Genomic DNA, 27,778 nt, shown 5'->3' with positions numbered 1-27,778 from the left:
TTAAGGATCCGGCGTTGCCGTGAGCTGTGGTGTAGGTCACAGACATGGCTCAGATCCTGCATTGCTGTGACTGCGGTGTAGGCTGGTAGCTGTAGCTCTGATCTGACCCCTAGACTTCGAACTTCCATATGCCACAGGTGTGGCCCTAAAGAGCAAAAAAAAAAAAAGGAAAGAAAGAAATTTTATTCTTATTGGAGTTCCCTTTGTGGCCCAGCAGTTAATGAACCCGACTAGTATCCACAAGGACACAGATTCAATCCCTGGCCTCACTCAGTGGGTTAAGGATCTGGCATTGCTGTGAGCTGTGGTGTAGGTCGCAGAGACAGCTCAGATCTGGCGTGGCTGTGGCTGTGGCATAGGCCAGCAGCTGTAGCTCCAATTGGACCCCTAGCCTGGGAACTTCCAGGTGGCGCGGGTGTGGCCCTAAAGAGCGGGGGAAAAAAAAAGAAAGAAATCTTGTTTTTATTGGGAACATAGCTTTGCTTTTATCATGAAAGTCTGCAGACAAATAGGATTTGCTTGTTGGAGTTGTGTTTTGCAGCCAACCTGGCCTGTAAGGCACAGGCTTTCAGCTGCGGGATTATGTGGAGACCCTGGGGTCCAGCAGCCTCGCCGCAGTGTGGAAAGAGAGACACAGGTCCTTGGCTCACTAGTGAAATACACATGGGGGAGAACGCATAGAAAAGGGGTAGCCTTTCCTCTGCTCAGATTGGTGACATGCAGGACAGGTCCACAAAGAATGGGAGAGGCTGGGGGCAATGAGGGGACCCAGAGCTGGAAGTGACAGGCCTTCTAACACAACCCAGGATGGGCTCCTGGTCTTCCCTTTGGGTGAACTCGACCTCCCCCACTTAATTTTTCTTTTAGGGCCACGCCTGTGGCATATGGAGGTTCCCAGGCTAGGGGTTCAATAGGAGCTGCAGCTGCCAGCCTATGCCACAGCCACAGGAATGTGCTATCCAAGCCACCACGTCTGTGACCTACACTGCAGCTCACAGCAATGCCAGACCCTAAGCCCACTGAGCGAGGCCTGGGATCGAACCCACATCCTTATGGATGCTCGTCAGGTTCGTAACCCACTGAGCCACCGTGGGAGCTCCATCCACCACTTAATTTTCATTGGGGATTAAATGGAGGCCCCGACCCTCAAAAACAAAATCCCAATCAATCCTTTGTACAGGCTGTTGTGGATTAACTTCATAGCATAGCTGGGCTGAGACATTTCTAATCAAAAAATACCTCTCTTACAGTTACTCTGTCTCCCCAGGAATCGTTTTAAGGGAAGGAGCTTTAGCAGTGCTAGGCAAAATTAGAAGCTTCGGGTTTTTATGGCAGTTATGGAAAATTTCCACACTCTGTATTCAGAGAGAACCCTATGCACACCTGGGGCAGGAGAGCCAGCCCCTCCTTCCAGGAAACCTGGAGACGGGCAGTGGGGCTTAAGCAAAGGCTCCTGGACACTCTGCCCACACACACTCTGGCCCAGGACCACCACACTCCCTTGTCGTTGAACACCTGGTGACAAATCCGTGATCTGCTCTCTGGTTTAATCCACATGACAAGGGAGTGGCACAGATAGCGCTACCGAGAAGCTGAGGCTTAGAGAGACAGTGCACTTGCCCAGGACCTCAGAGCCGAGAGGAGGACTTGAACCCAGACCTGCATGGCCTCAAGCCCATCCTGCACTTGTGACCTGAAATTCCTCCACTCCCACACCAGGGCCTATGCTCTGCCGTAGACGCCGAGTGCCTTTCCAAGCTGGGTCACTTTCCTGTGACACTAAATTCCAAAGACTAGTGTGCTCAGTGCAGGCTTTGATTATCATTGGGAACCTGATGATTCTACACATCTCAAGTCTCACTAAGCAGCCTGGGACTGTCCCCTGCAGGTTTCTGTTCCCAGCATGCTTACTGACTTGACAAACACGATGGAGCAGCGGCTCCCTGTATGGCCCTCACATCATACAGATTAATAAGACAATCTTCCCATCCCCGAGGAACTCAGAGACAGGAAGGGAATTCTAGGGGGAAAAGGAGGAGAGCCTCAGTTAGTACACCATGGGATCATCATCAAAGGGCACTTGGGCAGCACAGGGAGGAGGAAGGCTTGCTTAAGGGGTGAATGGGGTTCTTCAGCTAAAAACGCCATGCTATGCTCTGCAAACAGAGAGCCTGAGACTCCCCTGGCCCAAGGAAGTGGGGGAAAGGGAGACAATCAGGTGAGCCATGTAGGCCCAGAAACATCCAGAAGGGAGTGATGGGGCTGAGGGGCCCCCTGGCTGCCAAGGGCCAGCCCTCCAAGAAGGATCCAGCTGCAGAGGAGGTCCTGCTGGGGCAGCCGGGGCTGAATGACATCATCTGCTCTTGTAAAACTCACTATAACCAACGGCCGGTGAAGAGAAATCAGTGTGGCATCAGGACCGTGGCCTCGGCCGTGTTCTCTGTGCCAGGCCCGCTAAGTGTGTGGGCGGGCAGGCATGTGGAACGGCGTCAGCCTCCTGGGCCGCACAGGGGAGCCGTTTTCCCAGGACCCCGGGTCCGTGTGAAAATATGGGCATCCCTGGTGCCGAAGTGTCATCGTCATACTTCCCTATAATTTGAAAGTCATCATCTCACCTTCCGTCTTACAAACTCAAGTTCGGCACAAGTGTGCGGGGAACGAGAACTCATTATGCCCATTTTCACGTGGAGAAAAGTAGCACAGAGGCCCAGCCCTTGATGGAGCAGACAGCCGTGGTCAGTGTCAGGGCCCAGGTCAGGCTCAGAGAGGCTGGGCATCTGGAAATAGCCTTTAGGTGTCCGAAGAAAAAAAAAAAAAGAACAGTTGGGTCTACTCTCTGTTCTTATATGTGCATAATTCTCCAATAAGTGATAAAATACAGATCTTTCCCTGAGCTACTTTAGAAGAATGGTTATGCCTGTTAGAAGCAGACATTCTACCATCATATAATGTTGATACCCTCTCCTCATGTTTCTTCATGACATGAATTTTCAAAGCCTGCTGCCTGTGAGCTTCTGGAACAGGCTGAGAGCCCACAAAGTTTTGGGGGAAAAGATGATGAAACAGAGAAACTGTGCCTTTGGGGACGGGGCCTTCACAGCACGTCCGCAGGCCAAGTCCTCGGTCTTGTCCTCAGCCTGACTGTAGCATCCTAAAGGGGGAAAGCCCTCTCTTTTGTTCACTGAAATTCAGTTCTAGGATGGCGATAAGATTTAAACGGTCATTCTTCAAAGTGACAGCGTGACAGGAAACAGGACTGTCCAGGGTTAGCTCTAGAATATGATGCAAAGCAGCTGCGAAGTGGGTCCGAGGCAAGCTGACCGAGACCACATCACCAGGCGCCTCAGTTTCCCAGCTTCAGTTATTCCTCGAGGAAGAAAGTTCCCTGGGCCCCCAGGGTGAGCTGAGCACTGCTCGGGGCAGGAAGGCGGAGCAGTGAGCAAGTCACGACCTCAAAGAGGTCGCATCGCTGCAAGTGGGAAAAGAGGGAAGAGGAAAATGATGATGATGATGAAAACAAAGAGATGAGATCGTTTTAGATGAAGTGCTAAGAGCGAGCGAGGAAATTAAGACGCCGAGCCAAAGATTAATTAGGAGAGGACCTCCTGTGAACACAGAAAAGGCTGACCTGAGCCTGTGAAAATTAGCTTTAGAGTCTGATAGGCGAGAAGAACGCGGTGGGCAGCCATTCGTGGGGAGAAGGGGGACTGGACGGGCAGAGAGGCAGGGGAGCCCCGGCTGGGTGACTAGAATTGTTAGCCTCTGGAGAGCCCCTAAAGGAGAGAGGCAGGATCCGATTGACATTTTTAAGGGATTATTCCGAGAACTGATTGCAGAGTCTTGCAGCCTGATGCTGGAGCCTATGACAGCTAGGGCGAAAAACAAACTCACACTAACGTGAGTCACATTTATTGCACACTGGTTATGTGCCAGGCAGTGTTTTATGCACTTCACACGCTCTCTATTAACTCATTTAATCCTCACGCCGACCCTAGGATGTAGAGATTATTGCATCCTCAGTTCTCAGCAAGCAAGAAAGAAAAAAAAAAAGAGGCACAGAGAGGCTTAGTTATTTGGCCAGAAGCTCACAGTCCCACCCAGTCCCTGCTCTCTGACTGCTCCACCAGAGCCCCCCTCAACCCTGGGGTCGGGGACAGGAAGTCCAGATGTGCAACGGGGACTCCATCCAGTCAAAGGACCCCTTCGGGGTGCCAGGCTCTGTGCTAGGTTTGGGTGTTCAAAGGGAAAAAAAACATCGCTCTGCCCTCAAGGAGCCCCCAGGCTACCAGGAGGAGAGTCAGAGCCAAGCTGCAGTGTGAATAAATCCAGCTGCAGGGCCCTGGGGCCAGACCCCTCTGCTTCTGGACTGGCGAAATCATTCCTCATTTAGGACCCAAGGTGAACCAGGAGGTGATTCAGAGGATAACGGCGGGGGTGAGGGCCAGACTGCCTCAGGCACCTGACACTCCTGCCCTGACTGCCCTCAAGCCGGGTCCCACTGCTCTTGTCTCCGGGTCTAGGCATTAGAGAAGCAGAGCCCTCCCTCAGGCGGGTCTTTCTAGATTGCAAGCCCCTTCTTGCAGCCGCCCGCTGGGATGGCAGGTGAGCCTTGTTTCTGCTTCAGCAGGACTCTAGCCACAAGGCCAGCTCTTATCCTTTAACCTGAGGCACAGCCTTTCAGGAATGGATCCTCCTGCTTAATGTGAGCCTGCTCTGTGCAGCTTCGGGTAGGTAGTTGAACTGAATGGTTTGGGGTGGGGGGCAGGGTTCCATGACACCGCGGGGAGGGCCTCCTGGCATTCTGTAGAAGCAGCAATTTCCATAACAATCACCCGAAACCCTCGCCTTGGGGATCTGTTTGTTCTCTGAGGCCCTTACACAACTGCCTCTTCAGGCAACCTGTTATTAAAGCCCCATTATCCCGGCGAGACAGACCTGGTGGAGAGCCGGTTACCTCTTCCCGCCTTCTGCCTGACAAGTCAGCCCCAACCTCCCTAGGCTGCCCCCGCCACCCCGCCTACAAGAGGAGGGTGAATCAGGATGTTGATGATTATTCCACACCCTCTCAGGCACGCTTCCCCTCCCCTGACTTCATCAGGAGCACTTCTTATGCTGGGGTAGCCTATTGATGAAGTTTCAGCCCCTTCCACCGCAAGCCCGGAGTCAAAGAGTCAAAGACAGCAGGGGCTGGAGAAATCACAAAGACGATTTGCATGAAATCAAGGGTTGGCAAGGATCTTTGCAGAGAAGAAGGAAAATGAGACTTGTTCAGAAAAGACCATATGCAGCCAAATGGTTAATTCCGTTCAGCCCTGCGTGGAGTGGGGCTGATGGGGTTGGACATGTTCCTGGCCAAGGCAGCGGGGAAACATCCTTGCCCCCAGCCCTGGAGCACACGCCGCCCAGCCCAGTAGGCTTGCTTTAGGCAGGGACCTCTGTGGGCTGTGTGCCCTGCCGCCTCCTCACCTGGTAAGGTGCCTGGCATAGAGTCGGAGTTCAGGGCACATCTGGCAGACGAACAAATGAATAAAACGAAGAGCTACCATTTATCAGACTCTCACCATACACGTTACCTGGGTTGCTCGTTTCATCTGCGCAGCAGCTTGATTCTAAGGCCCCATCATCTCTGTCACAGATGAGTAAGCTGAGGCTCAAGCAGGGTTTGTAACCTGCCCCGGGTCACACGGCCAATCGGTGATGGGGGCTGGGAATGGAACGCAGTGCAAGCACCTCTGCTTTCTTAGTCCTCCAGCTGTCTCTGGGGAGCTTCCTGTGACTGACAGCATTGAAGGAATCTGTGGCAAACTCGTAGGCAGCCAGACTGGGCGGGGGAAGACGTGGAACCAGGAGCCACCATCCCTATCAGGAAAGAAGCTCACGTTTAGCCTGGAGACCAGCTAGAGGACAGAGAGGGCTGTTAATGAGATATGTGGCTTCTGGGCGAACATCAACTAAATCCACTGCAAGATACTTTCTTCTGGAAAGACAGCCCAGACCTCTGCGGCGACTGGTCTTCTGCCCTGCGCCCTGTATCCCGTAGCTCCTGAAAACTGTGGATGGCGTTTAGCGCATGACTCAGAGAGCCACATAACCTCACGAGACACTGGGGCTGGCTCCACTGGCCAAGCTCTTGGGGTCAGGAATGTACTACCGACTCCTATTCAAGGCCAGGCTTCTCTCTGAGAATGTGTTATTACAGGTTTCCCAGGTCAAGGTAAGTCTTTTTCCACTCAGGGCACTGAGGACAAGTTTCATTTATTTCCTGCTACCTGTTCAACCAGAAGATGCCAGCAGCCTGACCTATCAAGTCACTGGTAGCACGCCTGTCACCCCCAAAAGCATCAAGTTTTCCTGGGAGTTTTTGTCCCCTTTTGTCAGCAAGGATGGCTGTCATTTTCAGATTGAGTTAGAGGAGCTCTTTATGTAAGAAAGACATCATCCATTGTCTTGGGTGTTGCACATACAAATCCTCCCCTCAGTCTTTAGGCTTCTATTTTTACTTTGTATGTTTTTACTCACCATATAGGAGTAACATTTTATATGAGCATATCTTTCAGTCTTTCCGTTTGTAGCTTCTGAAACCTCTGCCAGATCACGATTATATAAATACCAGTATTTTTTTCTGGCTTTTTGATCATGTGATTTTTCAACCTTAAATGCTTCATTTCCATGCAGAATTTGTTTAGTTATACGGTTTGAAAACTATGGATGAAATATTGTATTGCTTGCCACTCAGCCCAGCTAATGGGGCATAAATTCAGCCTATAAGGTCCCTTCTGAGAAACAACAACTGCAAAAAATAGTCTGTTCTGCTAGTCCCCTGCATGTCAAGAGGCTTGGGTACCAATGAAAGAGCCAAGAGATCTCAGGAATGAATCGAGCCATTTTGGATGATCCAGGACAATGAACCTGGCTTTATCCTTAAGGAAGTCTTTGTTACCACCACTCATTTTGCCCTGTAATAAGAGGAAGCAAGAGCTCTAGACCTTCCCGAAAGAACTTAGAAGAGTTTGTTGAAAATGCATCGTTTGGGAGTTCCTGCCGTGCGTGGCACAGTGGATTAATGATCCAGCTCATCTCTGTGGCATGGCCAGTGTGATTCCTCAGCCCAGCACCATGGGTTAAGGATCCGGTGTTGCTGCAACTGAGGCATAGGTCGCAGATGTGGCTCAGATTTAATCCCTGGCCCAGGAACTTCCCTGGGCTGCTGAAAAGTGAGGCAGCGGGGAGCATAGTTTGGCTAAGATCCCTTCCTGGCCAGTTCAATGCTGAGAGCTTTTGTTTGGGGGTTGAGGGGTGGGGAGGGGGTGTCACTTTTGTTCTGGCAATCACAGTGAGTCTGAGCCACGTGTCATTAGATTCTCCTGGAGGTCATGGCCAAATTCAAGCAATGAGATCCTGCTGTATAGCACAGGGAACTATATCCAGTCACGTGTGATGGAGCATGATGGAGGACAATGTGAGAAAAAGAATGTATATGTGTATGTGTGACTAGGTCACTTGGCCTTACAGTGACAGAACACCGAAAACCAACTATAATGGCAAAAATAAAAATCACCTTAAAAAAAAAAAAATACAGAGGTGCATCCTGCAGCTATAGAAGAGAACTCAAACAGGCATGATGACTGAAAGCCAAACAAAGGGACCAGATGAGCCTTCCCAGCCTGGGGATGGGGGTGTGAGAGGAGGAGCAGTGGCGCAGGTTTAGGGATCTGTAATATTCTTTTACTGCAACACAGGCTGCTTCATGGGCCAGCTCTGCCCCCTCCAGATTATGACCAGAGATGCCTAACTGAGGGCCCCAGGGCTAAATCACCACTCAGTAACACAATGCACAGCTAGCAGCAAATGAGAAGAAACTGCAAGCTGAATCTAGGCCATTTTCCCTAATCAAAATGCGGAAGGGGGGAGTTCCCGTTGTGGTGCAGTGGAAATGAATCCAACTAGTATCCATGAAGATGCGGGGTCAATCCCTGGCCCTGCTCAGTGGGTTAAGGATCCAGCATTGCAGTGAGCTTTGGTGTAGGTTGCAGACACTGCTCAGATCCCAAGTGACTGTGGCTGTGGCTGTGGCCCGTGGCAACTGCTCCGATTGGACCCCTAGCCAGAGAACCTCCATATGCCACGGGTGCAGCCCTAAAAAGACCAAAAAAAAAAAAAAATGCAGGCTTTCTTGGATGTGTTCTAGAATCCCTTAGAGTTTCTTGCTTTACTTATATCAGCCAAAGATTTAGTGGGGTTTTCCAAGGTATGAGAGGGAAAATGCATTTCTGTAAAAGGTCTCTCAGTTGGACAGACTATCCATTTCTTATGTGGTTCATGATAAGCCTATTACCCTGGACCAGTACTTGTGGGCCCAGCCCCTCCCTCGGACAGTCTGGTTTTCACCTGGGCCTGCAGATAAAAGGAACCAACTGTCAGAGCAATCACGTCCTGCCATCTCCTTCCAGTTCTGGGCTTGGGCTCATTCAGTGGTTTTAGATTCTCTCTGCCACTGTTCCCTGCCAGTAAGTAGGGTGATAACTCAAAGACTGCTTCTTAACGGGAGGCAATACCTGCAGTGAATCTCGCCCACACCTTGAACGGCGTCTTGTTCACCAAAACGGATGCTGCCTCTTCTGTGAGGAAAGACTCTCCCCCACTTCTCAGAGCAGCATCAGGAGCTGGAGCTCTAACGCTATAGCTTGATACCCAGTCTTCTAAAACCCCAATAAATTCCTTCTTATGAAAACTAACATAAATTAAACATTCCAAACCCCCAGATTTAAAAAATAATAATAATAATAATAATAATGGCAGCAAAAACTCAGTTCAGTGTGCAGTTTTCAGACTCTGGGGTACACAGGGAATGAGCAAACAGCTGGCTAGGCACACACACATTCACACACACACACACACTCACACATAAGAGACCTGAAAATTCATGCAAGTCAGTGTTGGATTTTTTAGCCAAAGTAACGAGTACTAGTATTTTTGTGCATCTTGTCAGATAAATACCAATCTTTAAAAAACACTGATTTTTTTTTTTCTGAGATCTAGCTAATCCTGGCCATTTGTGGGTGAGTGCTAAAAATCTGAAATGTTAAAGAGAAAAAACAAAGGGCTTTCTCATAATAGTTCCCCAAATCTGGATGCAAACGAAGAGACCTGCCCTTACCCACTCAGATGTTATCACATACACGGGCACAATCTAAACCAGCCAACCAAAATCCAGCTTTCTAATTGGATTCTGTGTCACAAACCTGATATAGGAGCAGACCCCCCCAAGTATAGACTATGAAAATGTGCTTGGACCTTACTCTTTTTTCTTTTTTTTGGCCACACCCACAGCATGTGGAAATTCCCAGGCCAGGAATCCAGTGTGAGCTGCAGCTGCAACCTATGCCTAATGCCAGATCCCTAACCCACTGCCCCACCCAATGATGCTGCCAAAGAGATAAGCCAGATCATTAACCCACGGCACCAAAGCAGGAACTCCCTGGACCTTACTCTTAAAACCAGCGTGACTTAACATTCTCGAAAGTGTCAGGGAGCAGTGTCCTGAAAGCCGGCTCTTCCCCGGGCTGCCCTCAGAGCACGTGCGGTGTCTACCCTGAAGGAGCTGCGGGGTGAGGTTGGGGCAATCACCTGGGGAATATGATGAACACGGAAACACCAGACTCATCCCTCTCCTTCCTGATACATCATCCCCAGTTGAGAGGACCTGGCCTCACCACCCAGAACCAGGGTGAGGGTAGATCACAGTGGTTGGAAGTACCTGCTTTTAGAAACCTCAGACACGCCTGAATGTGCATCCCCTTGCCAGGTGAGCACTCCTGGGAAAGGCACGGAAGGCTCTGAGCCTCAGTACTTCCATCTGTCAGATGGAGGTGATAAGCCAGCCCACTGCAGAAGTGGGCATGAGACAAGTGAACTGCCCTGTGTCAGTGCCCAGCGATGCTGGCTCCGTGAGGGAACAGTAACCCTCTTCCCCTTCTCACGGGGCTGGATAGTCTGCAAAGAGACACTCAAGAGACTATTGGGAGTTCCTGTTGTGGCTCAGCGGGTTAAGGACCCATTCAGCATAGTCTACGTGAGGATATGGCTTCGATCCCTGGCCTTGTTCAGTGAGTTAAGGATCCAGTGTTGCCTCAAGCTGTGGAGGAGGTCACAGATGTGGCTCAGATCTGGTGTTGCCTGTGGCTGTGGTGTAGCCCGGCAGCTGCAGCTCCAATTTGACCCCCAGCTTGGAAACTTCCATATGCCGCAGGTGTGGCCCTAAAAGAGAGATAAAGAGACTATGGAAGGAAGAGAGTGCTTTCTGAGGCTAATAACCTACAAGGACAAACATTTGCCCTGATATTTAATTTTAAATGTTTAATTAATTACAAGATAAAAATGATACGGCAGCCTAGAGTCCTAATAAAAGAACTAAATGGAAAAGAAAGAGCCTGCCTTTTACCATGCTCCTTCAAAGCCTTCTCAGAAAGCTGAGTGTCTCATTATTTCAGAATATGGGCCCCAGCAACCAGCCCCGGCCCCTCCAGGGTAACCACTGCCACCTGCGTGGTGGCAACCTTCCTGCAAGAAGCGTCGGCAGGTGCAAACCACCTGAGTCAACTGTCTGTTTCCTCGCAGGGTTGAAGAAAGCTTCAAAACCTTATTCTGGTCCATCTTTGGCTTGTCTGAAGTGATCTCGGTGGTGCTGAAATATGACCACAAATTCATCGAGAACATCGGCTACGTTCTCTACGGCGTTTACAACGTCACCATGGTGGTTGTGCTGCTCAATATGCTAATAGCCATGATCAACAATTCATATCAGGAAATTGAGGTAAGACCAGTTCACTGAAACCCACTCTCTGCCCCTTGGTTTAATCTACATCACTGTTTTCAGCCATCACGGTAGTGACTGCGTGCTATGAGATGCGAAGCCAGAACCGTCAACAAGAGGCATTCTTCCTGGATTGCTCCAAAAAGCACTTCCAGGCACGGCTGGCACCACGCATGCAGGGGCCCAACAGGGCAGGGGCAGAAAGAATCAGGGTCACGACTCCTTCCCTTTGACAGCATGCAGGTGAGCCATGGTGAATTAGAGTGACTGTTATCTTTCAGCCCACAGTCACCTCTGCCTCTCACATGTTACTTATTAAGTACCTACTGTATGCCAGGCGCTGGGGATATAGAGGTGACCAAGACACGACCTCTGCCCTTGAACAGACTCTAACTCGGCCCAGTAAGAAGCACAGGCACACCAGTCAACAAATTCCAGAGCAACAGCACAGCCAGAGAAGTCCCAGCAGGTGTAGGAGGCGCAAAGCAGAGAGAGTAACCTGCAGAGGTGATACTTGAAGGCCATTCAAAGACTGAGTCAATTTTGCTAGACAGACAAGGGAGCCAAGAGAATGTATGAGGAGGCAATTTATCAAAATCCAAAATGCACGAACCATGAGCTATTGATTGCAGCCTCGTTTGGAACAGCGAGAAAATGAAAAACAAACTAAATGAGCGCTAATAGGAATCCAGTGAAATAGATTATGAGGCATCTGAACAATAGGCTGCTGTGCAGCTTTTTACAAGGATGAGCATGTTCTTTCTATTCCGATGTGGAAAGACCTCCAATTATAATGTTAAGTAGAGAGAAAAAAAAATCAAGTTGCAGAACAATGTATATATTGTACTCTCTTTACAGAGAGAGGAAGAAAAAGAAACACATTCGCTTTTGATTGTCTAATCACTTCAAAGAGAAAAACACCCAGAAAGGGTATCCAAGAAAAGCAGAGCAAAGGTGCCTGTTGAGAGGTGGCGGTTGGGGGACATGGCAGATCGAAAGGCTTTCTCTTTATACCCTTTGACACTAAAAATCACATCCGTGTTTTACCTATTCAAAGCTAAATAAACCCAAAATTGAAATAAAATGCCCTGATCCTTTGACTCAACAGTTGGGGGCAGAAATACGATTTTTCCATAGATGTTCATTACACGAAAAACTTGAAAAGAGCCCATCGTCATAGGAATAAATACATTTAAATAAACGGATACAGCCTAGACTTTAGTATACTGTTTATCGACAATGAGAAAGACCTTTTTGTGCCGATATAGAAAACCTCTATGATTTTGTTAAGTGGAAAAAATGCAAACTGATATTTTTTAAAAATCCATAGGCAGATCTCATGTACATAACAACACACAGGTGCACATGCAAAGCAAAGGTAGAAAAGGCATATGTCCTCTGGGGAAGGGAGAGACCCTGAATCGGAAAGGAGATTTGAAAGCGGACTTTCCCGTCTGCTTCAGTCTTTTAAAAGAAACAATTGTTTGCGTCTAGAAAAAACTTAAGGCTTCCATGTATTCGTTTGCTAGGACTTCCACAACGAAATATCACAGCCCGGGTGGCTTTAACAACAGAAAGTTATTTCCTCCCAGTTCCGGAGGCGCGATGGCCAAGCAAGATGCTGGCAGGGATGGCTTCTTGCTGTGTCCGCACGGGGCGTCTGTCGCGCCTCCTGTCCTTATGAAAACGCCAGTCCTCTGGAATTAGGGCCCCACCCTTGTGGCCTCATTTCACCTTAATTACCTTAGTAAAGGTCCAGTCTCCAAATATAATCACATTCTAAGATACAGTGGTTAGGGCTTCAACCTATGAATTTTAAGGGGGAGCGTTTGATCCCCAACACCCCTCCAAAAAAGAGTATTCTAGACAGCTAGGAACAGCATGTGCCAAAGCAGTGAGGGCTAAACACTGTGGTTTACGCAGCCCTGCGCTGCAAGAGTGCAGACTGAGCGAGGGAAAGCAACAAGAGCCAGGACAGGGTAAGCCTCCGTCTCAGCCCCCAGCCCCTCCTCCTGGCCACCCCCACCACCAGCAGGAAAACACGGCACTGTGTCAACAAACACATACTTCTATAAATTTTAAGTGTTTTATGTGCTTGGTCACCTCTGTGGATCATGAGCTGTGGCTATCTAGCCTTTCCTGTCCTTCTGGGACTCAGCTTCCCCACATGTAAGCACAACCAGATGGTGCTGGGAATAAGCAGGTCTCCGGTGCACCGGCTACAGGTGTTCTGCCCCATTCAAAAGAGCTCATCGTGCCTTGGTCCAAATGAATGGGACATGAGATGTCACGTGACTATTATGCGCGATGTCCCTTGGTTTGAGATGGGAGTGAGCAAGCCCACGGCTTGTAAAGTGATGTCAAGTTATCCCACCACAGCGTGATACCAGGGAACAAAGAGAGCAGACTGCAGCTCAGCCCTTGGCCACCTCCACCCACCCACCCTCCCCTCCCTCCCCCTCCCCCCCCATCTCACTGGCGCTGCAGTGTGTGTACACGGACCAAGAGCACTGCTGCCTGGTGTTCAAGGTCACAGTGAAGGTTGATGAAGGACAGATAGGTAAATCCTTACAGGAGAACGCTGACTGAGTCCCTGGACCTTGAGCACCTAGTTCCCCATATGCAGACTCCATACCTGCAGTCCCCACCCCCACTGCCCTCCTGCAGGCAGACAGCACCCCCCAGGCCCCTGGGTCCTGCCCTCTCCCCTCCTGAGGAGCAGCCAGGGCACATGAGCCCTCCCGCCAGCATCCTCACCCTCTCCCTTTCTCATCCTTCCTGTCACCATCCTGATCTTAAAATGAAAAAACACAAACGATCCTCCCTGCGTCTGACTTTCCAGCTCTCAAGCTCCTTCTCTCCTGCTCCTCCTGCCGCCTTTCTGCCAAGCGCTGTTTACACTTCTTACTGTTTCTCCACCAAGGCTGCTGTCACCCCTACCCACCCACACCTGACCTGATGGAGAGCCACTCCCCTTGGCTCTGAGCTCAAACACCCACCCTAGGGACAGCCTTCTCTGAGCCCCAGGGATCAGGACCCGCAGCACCCAGCACCCAGGGCACATAAGCCCTCCTGCCAGCATCCTCACCCTCTCCCCATCTTACTCTTCCTTCCCCCAGGGGCCAGGACCCCCAGCACCCAGCACCCAGCCCTGGGTCCCTAACTCTGATGAGTTAACACACTCATGTCATTGGCCAGGCTGTGTGTTCCAAGAGGGCATGACTGCCACCCCCAGGGCCCAACTAACACGGGCCAGGCACACAGTAGGTGCGCTGTAGGTCACACAGTAGCAGGTTTGCTGAGGAACTGAAGGCTGAACTCCAGGCACTGCATTAAGCTTAGGATACAAATAATATTTACTGAGGGTTTACTAAGTATCTTACAGTGTTTTTCATGCATTCACTTTAATTCTCCCAAGAGCCTCGAGGTAGGGATTACTATCCTCATTTCACCGATGAGGAAAGCAAGGCCCCGAGCAGCTGAGTCTCCATCCATGGTCACCAGCACCTAAGGCACAGAGGCGGGAATTGAAAGCAAGCCTGCTGCTGATGACCGTACACTCTCCTGGCGCATCCCGGCAGCCTCGGGGGTGGGGGGCCCTACTGGGCTCACAGCCCCTTAGAATGGAGCTAGTACCTGTGGGGACAGAACCCCGCTATTCACAAACCCACACTCAGTGCCAGACTCAGGGCTGAGTTTATGGGAGGGAGGCCGTGCCCTCTCCGAGTGCAGAGAAGCCAGCCCAAGACAGCTCCGTAACATCACACAGCGAGTGAGGGTCCAGCTGATTCCAAACCTCACGCCTCCTTCCTGGCCTCACACTGCCCTCCGAGGACAGGGGCCCAAGGAGCCTGCCTAGCGAAAACACGCACCTGCTACCTCTCGGGGGACCCGCTCAGCATTCTGGGATTGACGCCAGATCAGCAGTGGGCTTGAAATCTACCACCAGCAGGAAGTCAGGGGCAGACTCCCTCCGGCCACCTACTGTCAGGTTAACTCCCCTCGAACTAGGCACCCTAGACTTCTTAGCAGCATTCAGCAGGCAGCACTCGGAGCAATGAGAGATCCACTTTCTAGTAGGAAATATGGGCGTGGGGGAGCGTGGCCTGATATGGTAGCCACGAACCATGTGTCTAGTGAGCCCCGGAACTGTGGCCAGTCCAAACTGAGGAGGAGAATACAGGCCACTGTCAAAGACTCCGGGTGCCAAAAAAAATGTAACTGATCTATTCTCGTTAATAATTTTTATAATGATTACATGCTGAAAGGTCAACAGTTTGGATCACTGGGTTAAACAAAGTGCAGCACTGAAATTAATTGCGCTTGTCTCATTTTTACTTCTTGTAATGTGGCTCCTGGAAAATTCAAACTGACTTCCGTGGTTCCTCTCTGTGTCGGGCAGCCCTGCCTCTGACAATGTGGTCTTGTTGCGCTTGTCCCACAGGAGGACGCAGATGTGGAGTGGAAGTTCGCCCGAGCCAAGCTCTGGCTGTCTTATTTTGATGAAGGAAGAACTCTACCTGCGCCTTTTAACCTAGTGCCAAGTCCTAAATCCTTTTATTATCTCATAATGAGAATCAAGATGTGCCTCATAAAACTCTGCAAATCTAAGGCCAAAAGCTGTGAAAATGACCTTGAAATGGGCATGCTGAATTCCAAATTCAGGGTAGGTGGCATGGCGTTTATGGGGCTGGAGAGGCAGCAGGCAGGGGCGGGGGCGGGAGTGCTATGTGTGGATTCAGAGGGTGCCCCGATACAGGGGAAGCCTGAGACCCCCACCCACCCACCCACCCACCGTGCATTTCAGAATCAGCTCTTGAGCAAAGCTGCAGTACCCTCCTCCTGCAATTTCGTAGAAGGATGCACGGCTGGGGCGCAGCAAGCTGCCTGGCCGAGGGACTCCTCCGTGGGTTCGGAAACAGAACATCTCATCCCAGAGAGGATCCAGAGTATGAGGTCTGGGCAGAAAGCTTCCCTGCCTATTATCTCCTCCTCCTGGAGATTCTCAATTATTAGCCTATTAAAATCTCTGGGGAGCTGTGGAGGAAAGATACCCATGTCACTTTAACTCAGCGCTTTCCAAACAAAGGTGACAAACAATAACTGCACAACCCACGGACATCCGACAGAACAAGAGTCCCCAGGAAACCAAGCAGGAATGGGGATAGTGGCCTCCTATGGATTTTAAAGACAGCCCCGTATGTGGGTGCTATTCAAGGTCCTCCTATGCATGTATGTAGCATGTATTATACGTATCCTACATTATGTGTGTTGTGTTTTTTTTCCCCAGAAGACTCGTTACCAGGCGGGCATGAGGAATTCTGAAAACCTGACAGCAAATAACACTTTCAGCAAGCCCACCAGATACCAGGTAACCACCCCTTCCTGGGAACAGGCAGAAGTAGACTCTGTTAAGACATAGATTTAGTTACACGGCTGTGTCATCCCCCCAGAACACAGCTTCATGCCTTGTCATGCAACAAATATCTATGGGGTGCCTACTATATGCCAGGCAGGTGCTGCTCCCTAGGGATACAGACACACTTCCTATCATAGAGGCGCTTCCAGTCCTAGAGGATGAGATACAAAGGACAGAAATAAATATGTAACTTCAGATTGATGAGTGTAACACACAAATAAATACGCACCTTCAGATGGATAAGAGTGCCAAAAGGAAAACAGTACGGTGCAAAAATGGAGAAAAAAATAGGGAGCCCCTGTTTAGATTTGGTTTTGAGGATCAAGGAGAGGGGAGTTGGCTAAGACCTCATCAGTGAGCAGCAGGCAGCCACAGGGCATCAGCCAAAGCCAGCGGGGAGAAGCCTGGCACATTCAGGGCAGTTGGGGCTCAGGGAGCACACAGAGGGAAGGGCGATGAGGTCAGAGTTGAAATCGGGGGACCAGCCAGGTCTGGATGGGGATTTGATGCTGAGTTATCTAGGAAGGCGGCGGGGGGGGGGGGTGTACCTCAGAGGAGGGAGACAATGATCCATTTTTATTGCTGCTTTAAGAAGACCTAACTGCCCTAATGAGAGGAGACCCGTGGCAACAAGAGTGGAAGCAGGGGGACCAGTGAGGAGGATGTGACAGTCATCCGGGTGCCGGGGATGGTGACTTGGATTGGGGTGTGAGAAGGGTGATGGGGAAAAGCCGACTGACTCAGTATGCATTCTGGATGCATAGCTACAGGGATATGATGCGAACCGTGGCCGTGGGGTAGGGAGAGGCAGGCACCCAGCGTGGCCCCAGGGACGGCTTAAGCAACCAGGTGGATATCGGTGTCTGCAGTGAGTGCCTGACCTCAGACTGCCAGCCTGCAAAGTCTGTCATTCTAAAAATGAGCAGACCTTTTATGCTTGCAGTTCTCACTTGGCTTTAGGAGATTAATGCAACATCTCTGTACCAGTTTGAATCAGCCAGTGAGCCAGCGATAAATGGTTACTACAGGTTATTGATGAGAAGAGTGCAGGCCACTCCATTCCTGCTTGTCCCTTCCCAACGACCCGCAGTCTTATCCATGCTGGCCATTTCCCACTGGATGTACATCTGAAACTGTCCTGAGGGTGCCTTCGGGCCGAGGCGATATGTCCTGGTGCCACCAACCCCGAGGGAGCCATTGCGACTTAGCATCTTCCAGACACAGCTCTCTAATTGAATCTCCATCCGTATTTCAGAAGCTGCCTGTGCACGAGGAGGAGTTAAGTGCACAATTAAGGGATGGTGCCTCCTCCGCAGTCCTTTTAGTTTTATCAGATGACACGGGCTGAAAACTGGCAAAGGGCAAATCTTGTATCTAATTGTGCACAAAACTGGACCTGACCGGCTTGATCTGCCTGTAGGTATTTTATAGGACAAATCCTTTGGTCAGGGGAAGGATTTTCATTCTGAGGCTTTTTGGAGAGAAATGTAGACCATCTGTGCCATGGAAAAGGTAGAAACCCCAAATGGATGAGGGTTCCATCTCTCTTGGGTGTGGAGCAGGATCAGGGGCTGAGATCAAGGAGGACAGATGGTGGGGTTCCGGTCCTCCATCCAGGATGAATCCCCTATGAATGAGTCCGTGTTGCAGAGCAGTCTCCGGCGGATCCCACGTCTGCCTTCCATCGTCGCTGAGCCCCTGCAGCCTCCAGTCTCCGAAGAGCTTCCTGCTGCGATTTTGCCCAGATTAGCTGGTTTGCAGCCTCAGGGGACTGATGGTCTGGGAAAGCAGGCCACCCTCCCCCCCCCACACCCGTATTTTGTGACTTCAAGAAAAGCCGGGGGGCGACCGATTCAAATCACTGTCACCAAAAAGAAGATAGAAAAACTGGGCCAGTGGGTGTCGGAGGGAGAGAGCTGAGCCCACAGAGGACAAAGCAAAGAGCATCTAGCGTTTGCACCTTCACCCTTTGCTCAGCCCTGTGAAGGCAAATCTGGGCATCTTCTGAGCCGTCGTCTGTTCACACAGGAGTGAACCTGGCGCTGACATGGATGGACAGCCGGGAGCAGACAAGACTCCAGGGCAGGGACCTTCTCACAGATGCCTGCGAGAGAGGCAGGGCGTGTAACCTCATCGACCAGCAGAGGGGACACAGGCTCTGTGATCACAGGGCTGGTGGACCTGAGATCTGACTCAGAAGGGCACCCCTCCTGCCCGGGGAATGGTCCCTCATTCCTCTTCACAGTATCGCCCCAGAGCCTTCCTGGAAGCTACCCCGCCCGTGTCTGACAACCACAAGAAGAGATCTAGCTGAGCCTGGGGGCAGGACGCAAGGAACAAAGGCGCTTTTGCAATCCTGGGGCAGCAGCCAGTGCAGAAGGAAGGATTTAGGCAGGGATCTAAAAATAGCGCATCCCTTTTCTCAGGCCCACGGGTCACCTTCCTCCATACCTTGCGTTCCTCCCAAAGCAACTTCCAAATGTGCCGAGGCTGGGAGGAGCCTGGCTCATTCCCTGTATGTCCGGGCTACATCCAGAGCCTCCATCTCCCAGAGCACAAACTCCTTCAGCCTCTCACCCGGGAGGTTCCGAGACACTCTGGAGTGATCGCAGTAAGACAAAAGCCTCGCTGCACACATGCAATGGTTAAGCTTGTTTAACTTTGTGTCCCCATTAGATCTGCTGGACTGTTCCAACTGGATGCGTCCTGGGTTTATCCAAAGCTTATTATTCCTTCAACTTTTTGACTCTATTGTAAAGGCAGGCACTTCTGCCAGGCTTCAGAGGCTTTCCATGCTTCTCTTAGGCTTCCAGGCATCTGAATTGTTATTTTGCCCTGAACTGGTTCCTAGCTTTTATAAAATTGTTTCCCCAATCTGGACATGAGACCAAACAACAGAACAAAACCATGATACCGGCAAAATGGCCAAAGCGTGCTTCCCATCCAAGCTGCCTTGACCTGTTCCAAGATCCAGCATGCCCACTTGCTGGGGTGTGTGCAGGCCTTGTGTACTCACTGAGGAGACATTTCCTTCATGAGCAAAGCAAACAAGCTGCATCCCAAATGAACCACAGAATCCAGGCCCAGTCCATCACTGAAAGAAGCCCCAGCGTTTTGGTTTTTTGGTTTTTTGTTGTTTTTTTTGTTTGTTTGTTTTTGCTTTTTAGGGCCACACTCATGGCATATGGAGGTTCCCAGGCCAGGAGCTGAATTGGAGCTGCAGCTGCCAGCATACACCACAGCCACAGCAATGTGGCATCCAAGGTATGTCTACGACCTACACCGCAGCTCACGGCAACGCTGGGTCCTTAACCCACTGAGCAAGGCCAGGGATCGAACCCACATCTTCACGGAGACTAGTCGGGTTGGTAACCCACTGAGCCAACCAGGAACACCCAGTTCCAAGCTTTATGATGCAGTCCCTTCCTTTCCCCAGAGCCACTGGGGAGTCCTCTTTGATTCCTTCTAGACGACCTTCCCGGTCGAGATCAAAGCCAGTGGGATAGACAGCTTGCCAATGCTGATTTCTCCTGTTCTGGGGCCTGATAAAGCCCCCCTGAGCCAATGACCCATCCTGCCGTCCATCCTGTCCCCTCTCCTCTAGGTGCTCCTCAGTCTCCCCTTCCTGGGTGGCAATATGCCTTCCCTCTGCAGGCCTCTTGGTTTGCCATCTTCAGCCTGTGTGCTCCCTGCCTTGTCTATGTCCTCAGCTGCCCTGGCTGCACAGAGTCCCCTTCCCTTCCCCCGGCACCGGCCGCAGCCAGAGGCCACCTGGCTCCCGGGGCCTGGGAGGGGACCGTGTGCCTTCCTCCCTGGCAGTGGGTCTCAGGGCCACAACCATTCCCACCCACCAGACACCTCAGCATCAGTTCTCTGGCCTGAGGAGTATCGTGAAACACACTCATCTGCGGTACTTGCTAAATGCCTCAGGGCAAAGTGGCCAAGGTGGCACCGCCAGGGCCATGTTAACTGGGGTGAAGTTGATTATCTCCATGGAGTGAAAACTCTAGGGAAGGTTAAGCCAGGAGGGATCTCACACTCGTCACAAAGGAACGTGCTTTTCCCCCCACCGAGTGAAGGAAGGGAGGCTTTTAACGTCCGCCCTTTCTGGAAGCAGAGAGCCTATGTAGCATTTATGGTCAAGAGAATTCTGGGCATTTTCTAACCATTCCAGGCCTTCTGGGGGCAAGACCGGGATCTGGCTCCTACAGATCCCAAGATGGCAAACAAAGAAATGCCAGAGGGGAGACAAGGTCCTTCTGAGGGTACGTGGTCTCTAGGCAACGGACAGGCAGTCACACTGTTCTCCCGTAAGGTAGCGGTCACTCCCGGGCACGAATGGCACGACGGAAGAGGGTTAAAGGGTCCCCGTGCGTCTGCTGAGCTCATGCGATTCTGCTTCCATATTAAACCGCTAAAATCCTAGTGTGCGCTAAGAGGCTTCATGAAAAGCAAACCTTTGCTGCTCTCCCCTTGGAGCTGCAGGTCTGCAGAAAGCTCAGCTCAGATCACGCATGCCAGGGTTCAAGAGTGGGCCACGGGCATTCCTGACAATGACAGACCAGCGACCCTCTTCTGTGGGGTCATGACCCATCCTCTGAAATCGAGCTAAGGCGTCCTCTTGCACAAGAGACCCCATGCTTTGTTGAAGGACGAGTTGGTATCCAGAAGCAGCCCAAGCCTCCTGTGACCAATGGGAGCCAGTCTCCTGCATGTCCCCTCGTAAGCCAGCGTGCACGTAACCTTTTTATGAAGCTGGGATGAAGCCCCAACTTTGGTGTCCATCTTGGTGAAATCCCAGATCTGCCACTTCCCAGCTGTGTGGCCTTGGAGAGGTGACCTTGTGCGCCGAGCCTCAGTGACCTCGTCTGTAAATGGCAACATGCGCCCCCATCTCACCTGGCTCCCGGGGGGGGATTCCACGAGGTCGCTGTGTCAAGGAAGCTAACACAGCTCCTGGGTGGCAGGAAGTACTTGCTCCATTTGTACTAACAGTGAGCACATCCTATGAAATCTCTTAGAGTGATCCGTCGCATCGTGTTGTGCTAAAACACAGCACATCCGGAGCCAGGAGGACTACGCGGGCTGCCGTAGCTGTGAGTGGATTCTCCCTCCTCTCGGAAAAGCCCTTTCATCCTCCAGCTTCTGATTTTACATCATAGAGTCTCTGTAATGCTCTATGGAAGGACCTCTAATTCTTGAGGTTTTTCCTTAAAAAAAAAAAAGAAAAGCAACAAACTTTAACCAATCCCCTTGTCTTGTGTCTGCCTGAAAGTGTGCAGGAGAATACCTCTGGTTTTCGTTTGTTTGTTTTGTCTTTTTTTAGGGCTGCACCTTCGACATATGGAAGTTCCCAGGCTAGGGGTCGAATGGGAGCTGCAGCTGCTGGCAACGCTGGATCCTTGACCCACTGAGCGAGGCCAGGGATCAAGCCCACGTTCTCATGGCTACTGGTCGGGTTCATTACTGCTGAGCCACAGTGGGAACTCCAACTTCTGAATTCCTTATTCAGTAAGAACGTCAGATACGTGGCTATCTGGTTTGTCAGGTTCTTTCCCCCCATGAGAACTGGTTCAGGACAAAAGTTCATTTTGTTTGGTTCTGTTTCTCCAATTCCAAGTGCAAAGGGCCTTCCTGAGTCCCAGGGAAAGGCACAGATTCTCACAGCTTTGGCACCGGCCTTACTGACTAGAAGAATGTCAGTGAGAAGCCCAGCGCCGTGTAACCACCAGCAGGACAAGTCGCAGGCCTCTCTGAGAAGGGAAGCAGGAAGGCAACTTGCTAATTAACTGATCAGCCTGAAATGAGACCAAGACACAGACCACCCGCAGGGGCTGGGGAGCAGCACTGGCCCCCATGAGCTGGCTCAGAGTTCAGGGCAGAGCCTTCTGGAGGCCAATTCCATCTCGGAACCATGGGGCTGGAGTTGCCTCCTTGGCAGGGTCATCACCGTGAAAGGCCCCTAGGGGACCACTAGTTGGTGATAATAACGAGTTCAGTCCTCCAGCTTCCTGCGTTGCAGTGGTTCGCTTTCCTTCTACTTGCAAGAAGCATTTCCTGAGCCTGTGTAGTCACAGAGAACGAAGCCACCTGCTTGACCTCGCACAGCAGTGCCAGGGACAGAATTTGGGGCCCTCAACCCCGGGCCTCTGTCCCCTCGGGCCTCGGGGTAAGCAGATGAGCGGGCCCCCAGCAGAGACAACAAGGAGCAGAGACCCTCCTCTCTGGGCAGTACTGCTCAGCTGCTACAGGACTCAGAAGGCTCAGGCACCAGTGTATTTTTAAATCCTGCGATTTCACAGTAACCCCAGAACGCCTCGCTGGCAAAATCCAAAGTTCACCTCCCGCAGTCTTTCTTACACTTGGCTCTATTCTTGGTGGCTCTGAAGTGTTTGTTCCTGCCTCCTTTGCTTAAAGAATCCAGTACGTGCATAATAAGTGGAACCTCCAGCCTGACTCCGGCCGTGCCAGATTTCAGGGATGCGCTTATCTCGGCAAAACTTCCTGAGGCCTGGCCGCTCTGTCTCTGCCTCTGCCTCTGCCTCTGGTAGGAATTTTCCAAAGTACAGTGGACTTTTCCTCCACGCCTGGTTCTGACTGTGTGCTAAGCGAACCTCCTCTCCTGCACAGCGGCTCCCCAGGAGGGGAGGCAGCTCGGCCTGGGCTGGCCTGTCAAGGCTGCCTTACTCCCCCACCCCCCATTGCATCAGTTGCTGAAATACAAGAAAGCCTTTCAGAGCTCAGGCCCCGGGAGGAGGGCATGGCAGGCTAAGGTCGCAAAGGCCAGGGCAGAGCTAGGCCCAGGCCCCTCCAGCAGCACCGTGGCTGGACCTCCTGCCACCGAGCGTATCCTGTTTTCACGTCCCAGGGTCAGGTGGCACGAATCCTGGAGGGACATTAAACGGAGAGACTGGAACCTCCCCCACGAGGCAGGTGTTCGCTGGAGGAAAAAAAAAAAAAAAAGAAGAAGAAAAAAAGGCTTAACCTAAAAGATGAGAATTGTGTTTTATTTGGTGGATAAAACCGAGGACTCGAGCCCAGGACACAGCATCTCAGGCACCTCTGAGAGAAGGCTCTGCAGAGGCAAGGCGGGGAGTCAGGATACACAGGAGCAAGTCGGAGCATCGAAAGATTCCTGTTAATTAAGGAAAACCAGGCATCTCAAGGAAGTGAGCACTTTTTCTATGGACGGGAAGGTGCAAGACTCTGGGCTCCCTGGAAGCATCCCGTTGGCGAGCACTCAGCTCCCTGGGACCAGTATCCTGCGTTTGCTCATCCGACTCTCCTCAGGGCCCCCTGTCCGGGGAGGCTGCTGTGTCTGATGGCTTGAGGATGGTCATCCCGCTTCCACCCTGCATCTCCTCAGGACTCGCCACCGGGGTGGTTGTCATGGGACAGCTCGATGGCTGCAGCGTCCTGTTTGCTGAGACAGCAGGCGACATCTTTCGTCCACACAGGGAACCCCTCGAAAGTGAGGCCACGGTCAGGGGAGGATCCCCAGCTCTGCCGGGCGCTCTGGGGGAGGAAGGAGTCACACAGGCTGCCTCTGTGCTCAGCCAGGCTCGTTTAACCCCTTTCTTGTGTCCACATTTCAGAAAATCATGAAACGGCTCATTAAAAGATACGTCCTGAAGGCCCAGGTGGACAGAGAAAACGACGAAGTCAATGAAGGTAAGCCATGGGATTCGTTTCCCAGAAGGCGGGAGCTGGACGTGGCCTCAGCAGGCTGAAGTCGTCCTGTGGGCGGCGGGGCTGTGCTCCTGGGGAGGCTCGGCTTCCCCGCTCAGTGGGGTGTTGGCAGAACACGGGTCCATGCAATGGTGGGACTGGGGTCTCTGTTCCCTGGCTGGCTGTCTGGCCCTAGAGGCCGCCCTCCCGTCTCTGCATATAGCCCCTTCATCTGAGTCCCAGCAACAGGACACGGAGCCCTGCTCGCATTGTTCTGCTCCCCGCAGTCACGGCTGCCTCCCGTGAGCTGGCATCCTGTCCCTGAGCTCAGGACGGCCCAGAATTCCCCATCCCGTGGGCACACAGACAGACACGGGCAGACGACACACCTGCAGGTTCTGCGACAGCCTCAATGCCAGCTGGCCCTGTCCTGTCTTGCAGGCTCTCAGAATCTTGCTTCACAAAGAACCCTGCCCCAGAGCACTTACTAAGAATGCGGATCCCACGGCCCACCCAAATCAAATGAATCAACAGGGCCCGGGGTCTACACTGTGATAAGAACACCAGGTCCTTCTGATGCTCACTGAAGTTTTCCAACTAGGTTATTTTCATTGTTTGGGTTATTTTCCAGTCTATTTTAAGCAATTACTCTTAAGGGAAAAGCAAACGACCATATACCAGGTAATTAATCTTCATGAGACACCTAGGATAAATATTTGCTCCCCAGAAACAGCCTCCTCCAAGAATGAAGGCATTAAGTCCACTGCAGGGGCCCCAGGGGCTTCCAGAAGGCGCCTAGTCATTTAGTGACCTTCTGGTTTGAGCAGCCTGAAGATCGGCCCAGCCTGACCAAATGACCGCTGGGCTGACCCCATCTAGGAGCCAAGCAACAGCCCATTACCCACCCCCCTCCTGTTGGGTCTCCCATATACACCTGCCCGATGCCATGGCAGCCAGCCCCCAGCAGCGTGTAAGGTGACTGACATAATGAAACTGATGACAGAAGGTGGGGCGGCCCAGGTTTCACACCGCCAGAATTCTAGCGAAGCCCCTATGACAATAAAAGAGGGGAGGTATGCCTTTGTCAGAACGGAGCCAAACTGTACCCTGAAGGCCTCTGCATCTTCTGTAAGGCATGCGTGGTGCAGAGATATGACTGATGTGGCTCAGGCCGTGGCCTCTCACTTAAGTCCAGGATCTACCGTATCAGGAGAGACCCTCTCGACTCCCCTCTGCAGTTAATAAGAGTCCCACAGCCCAGGCCCATGTGGTTCATAAGAGAAGCAGAGGTCCCCACCTGGCGGTCCCTTGCTAGGGGAGGAGGAGGAGGCAGATCTGGCGCCGGGCGCCGGGAGGCACGCTGCTTCCGTGATCCAGACAAACCCCGCTCCTGCGAGGCTGCTCCACCGCCGGGTCCACTGTGCTGAGCCGATGCCCTCAGAGGCTTAGGCGTTTCTCCTCCCTGCGAAGAACAAAGGCAGGACCAAACAGAGAGCAGCATGAGAAAAAACAATCCAGTGAATGAAGGTGTTGGTCAGAGCCCTGAAATCTGCCTGTAATCTACAAGACCAACATGCTAGCCGTCCTGCTGTGACATGCGTGCTGGCGTTTCACACCCGGATCTCGACTTCTCTGTCGGCCTCAAACCCTTGCGTGGGGAGCGGGACCGGGAACGGGAGAAAGATCTTAAAGGGATCGATGTGCCCTTTGGTGGGGCTTAGGTCAAAACAGAGCCCCCGTCCCCTCGCCTCCACCCCTGGTGGGCTGGGCTGGGCCAGCAACCTGACATTCCCGCCGCACGTGCCTATGGGATGAGCCCCGTCTGCAGGCTCATACTCACCCAGCTCTCATCTGTCCTTGCAGGTGAACTGAAGGAAATCAAGCAAGATATTTCCAGCCTGCGCTATGAGCTTCTTGAAGAGAAATCTCAAGCTACCGGCGAGCTGGCGGACCTGATCCAACAGCTCAGTGAGAAATTTGGGAAGAACTTAAACAAAGACCACCTGCGGGTGAACAAGGGCAAAGACATTTAGAGCCTGCGCCATCGCCACCTGTGACCTCTACCAGCATTCCAAGGCCAGGAGGGATGCCCTGGCCACCAGCCCCGGTGGGGAGGGGTCCCGGGCCCACTCCTCTAGGACTCTGAGGGGACCCTCTGGCTCCGTCCTGACCAGCCTTGCTGACATCTGCAGCCCAGTGGCCTGCCTGGACCCAGAATTGCTGGGAATCTAGGCTGTTGGGTGAGAAATTCAACCACAGGCGGAGGGAAGTGCTCCCTAACACGTGTGACACCTCCAGTCCGGTCACAGTGACATACGTCCCTGAGGCCAGCGCAGGAAAAGGCCATCCCAGATGCACACCCGTGCCGTCCCCACTGCACATGGACCAAAGTGCTGTCTGCAACCAGAAGACAAACCGCCTCGTCCCATGCAGCCCCCCTTATCCCCTCCCCCGCGCCCACACACACCCATGAGAACCGGGAGGTGACCTGTGATCTATTCTTAAGTGCCAGATGAGAACACAGATAGCCTAATAGCAAAATAGTTCTATTTGTTTATTTAAAAAAAAAAAGTTTAAAAATCCTAAATCAAAAATTGTACTGTAGGTAGCACTGTTCAGAGAACAAGATCCAAATGATGTATTTTTACCTTTATTAAAATTATCTTGTATTTACTATTTTTACCTGAAATGGAAAGAAATAAAATTACCTCATAATAGCCTGGGGCGCCCCTGTGGCTGCGCTGCCCTCCTGTTGTCCTGTGCCCTCTCTGGAGGTGGCCTTGGGTGTCCCAGGAGCAGCGCTGCTCTGGGAGGAGGAAGGGCAGATGGGAGGGGGCGGGTACCACCCCCTGAGAGTCACCCAGCCAGGCCCCTCACCTCCCAGAGTCTCCGCCTGTCCCCAGACCTAGTCACCCCACCCTCACCAAGGTCAGGAAGGAAGCAAAGCAAAGAGTGAGGGAAGCAAACATTTTCTCCCCCCCCCACCCCCTCTCACCCTTTTCCTGGAGTGGGAGGGGCCGCCTGGCAAAAGGAGCCTGAAAGCCTTCCAAGGGGCCTAGGTGTGAGTAGGGAAAGCAGCCACCAGAGGGCGCCCCAGCCCCGAGCGACGCCCATTCCGAGCAGGCGACGCCCATTCCCAGCGGGCTGGATGGCCCCAGGGATCACTGCGGAGTAACACGAGCTGATGCACCCTGAGCACTTGCAGTGAACCCCGCAGGGGCTCTGCAGGCATCGGTCACTGAACCCTCACAGCAACGCTCTGAGGAGGGTCGAGGTCACAGGTTCAGATGCCTTGCAGACACCCTCGACAGGCAAAGTACATGGACGCATGTGCATCTGTGTGCATGCATGTGTGGTTTCTAGGTGCATATGCGTGAGGGGGCCTGTGTTTAGTGCCATACAGTCTATCTTCGGAGACCAAAGGTGCTGACTCAACGCTGCCCTAAGAAAAGTGCAGCTCAAAGGCAGCGATAAACAACTGAATTGGTCCCAGCTGACACCCAGCCCAGCTAATTGTTGCTGGAAGAGAGCGGGCGTTTTGCCAAATCCTCCCCACTTCTAGGGGGGGAAAGCCCATGGTGGTTGGGCCTTGGCAGCCAAGTGGGGCACTAGAGAAAGTACCCTGAAATGTGACTCCAACCCGGGCCTTCCCAGCACCACCACTACCCAGGGCTCCGTGAGAAGGGGACAGAGGCAGCCGGCAGGACCAGGGTGTCTGTCTGTGCAGGGAGCTTTGCCCAGGGGCTTACCACGGGCGGTCCACGTGGGGCCCAAGGGTGGCTTTCAAAGCACCGGCAAATCCCGATGAGCCCATCACACTGTGAGCTTGTCTTTGTGACGGTGCCTTGGGAGGAAGAGAATGGCTGCTCCTCCGTGGC

General features: G+C 52.1%; 1 protein-coding gene across 1 annotated transcript in view; it reads left to right on the top strand.

Moving 5' to 3' along the window:
- The window catches only part of TRPC7 (transient receptor potential cation channel subfamily C member 7), a gene marked incomplete at its 5' end in the record, with an annotated part of 128,444 nt that extends 102,511 nt beyond the window's left edge, over positions 1-25,933 (top strand). The window contains 5 exon segments of the mRNA NM_001145753.1: positions 10,618-10,813; positions 15,258-15,479; positions 16,107-16,184; positions 23,828-23,903; positions 25,764-25,933. Of these exon segments, the coding sequence (NP_001139225.1) occupies positions 10,618-10,813; positions 15,258-15,479; positions 16,107-16,184; positions 23,828-23,903; positions 25,764-25,933 (742 nt within the window).
- Between the last annotated feature and the right edge of the window lie 1,845 nt (positions 25,934-27,778).

Source organism: Sus scrofa, chromosome 2, assembly GCF_054392235.1.
Source record: "Sus scrofa isolate SSC_HxYL_T2T_F1_AM1 chromosome 2, Sscrofa_HxYL_maternal_Yorkshire_Landrace_v2.0, whole genome shotgun sequence".
NCBI classification, from domain to species: Eukaryota; Metazoa; Chordata; class Mammalia; order Artiodactyla; family Suidae; genus Sus; species Sus scrofa.
This window is presented reverse-complemented; position numbering and strand designations above follow the sequence as displayed.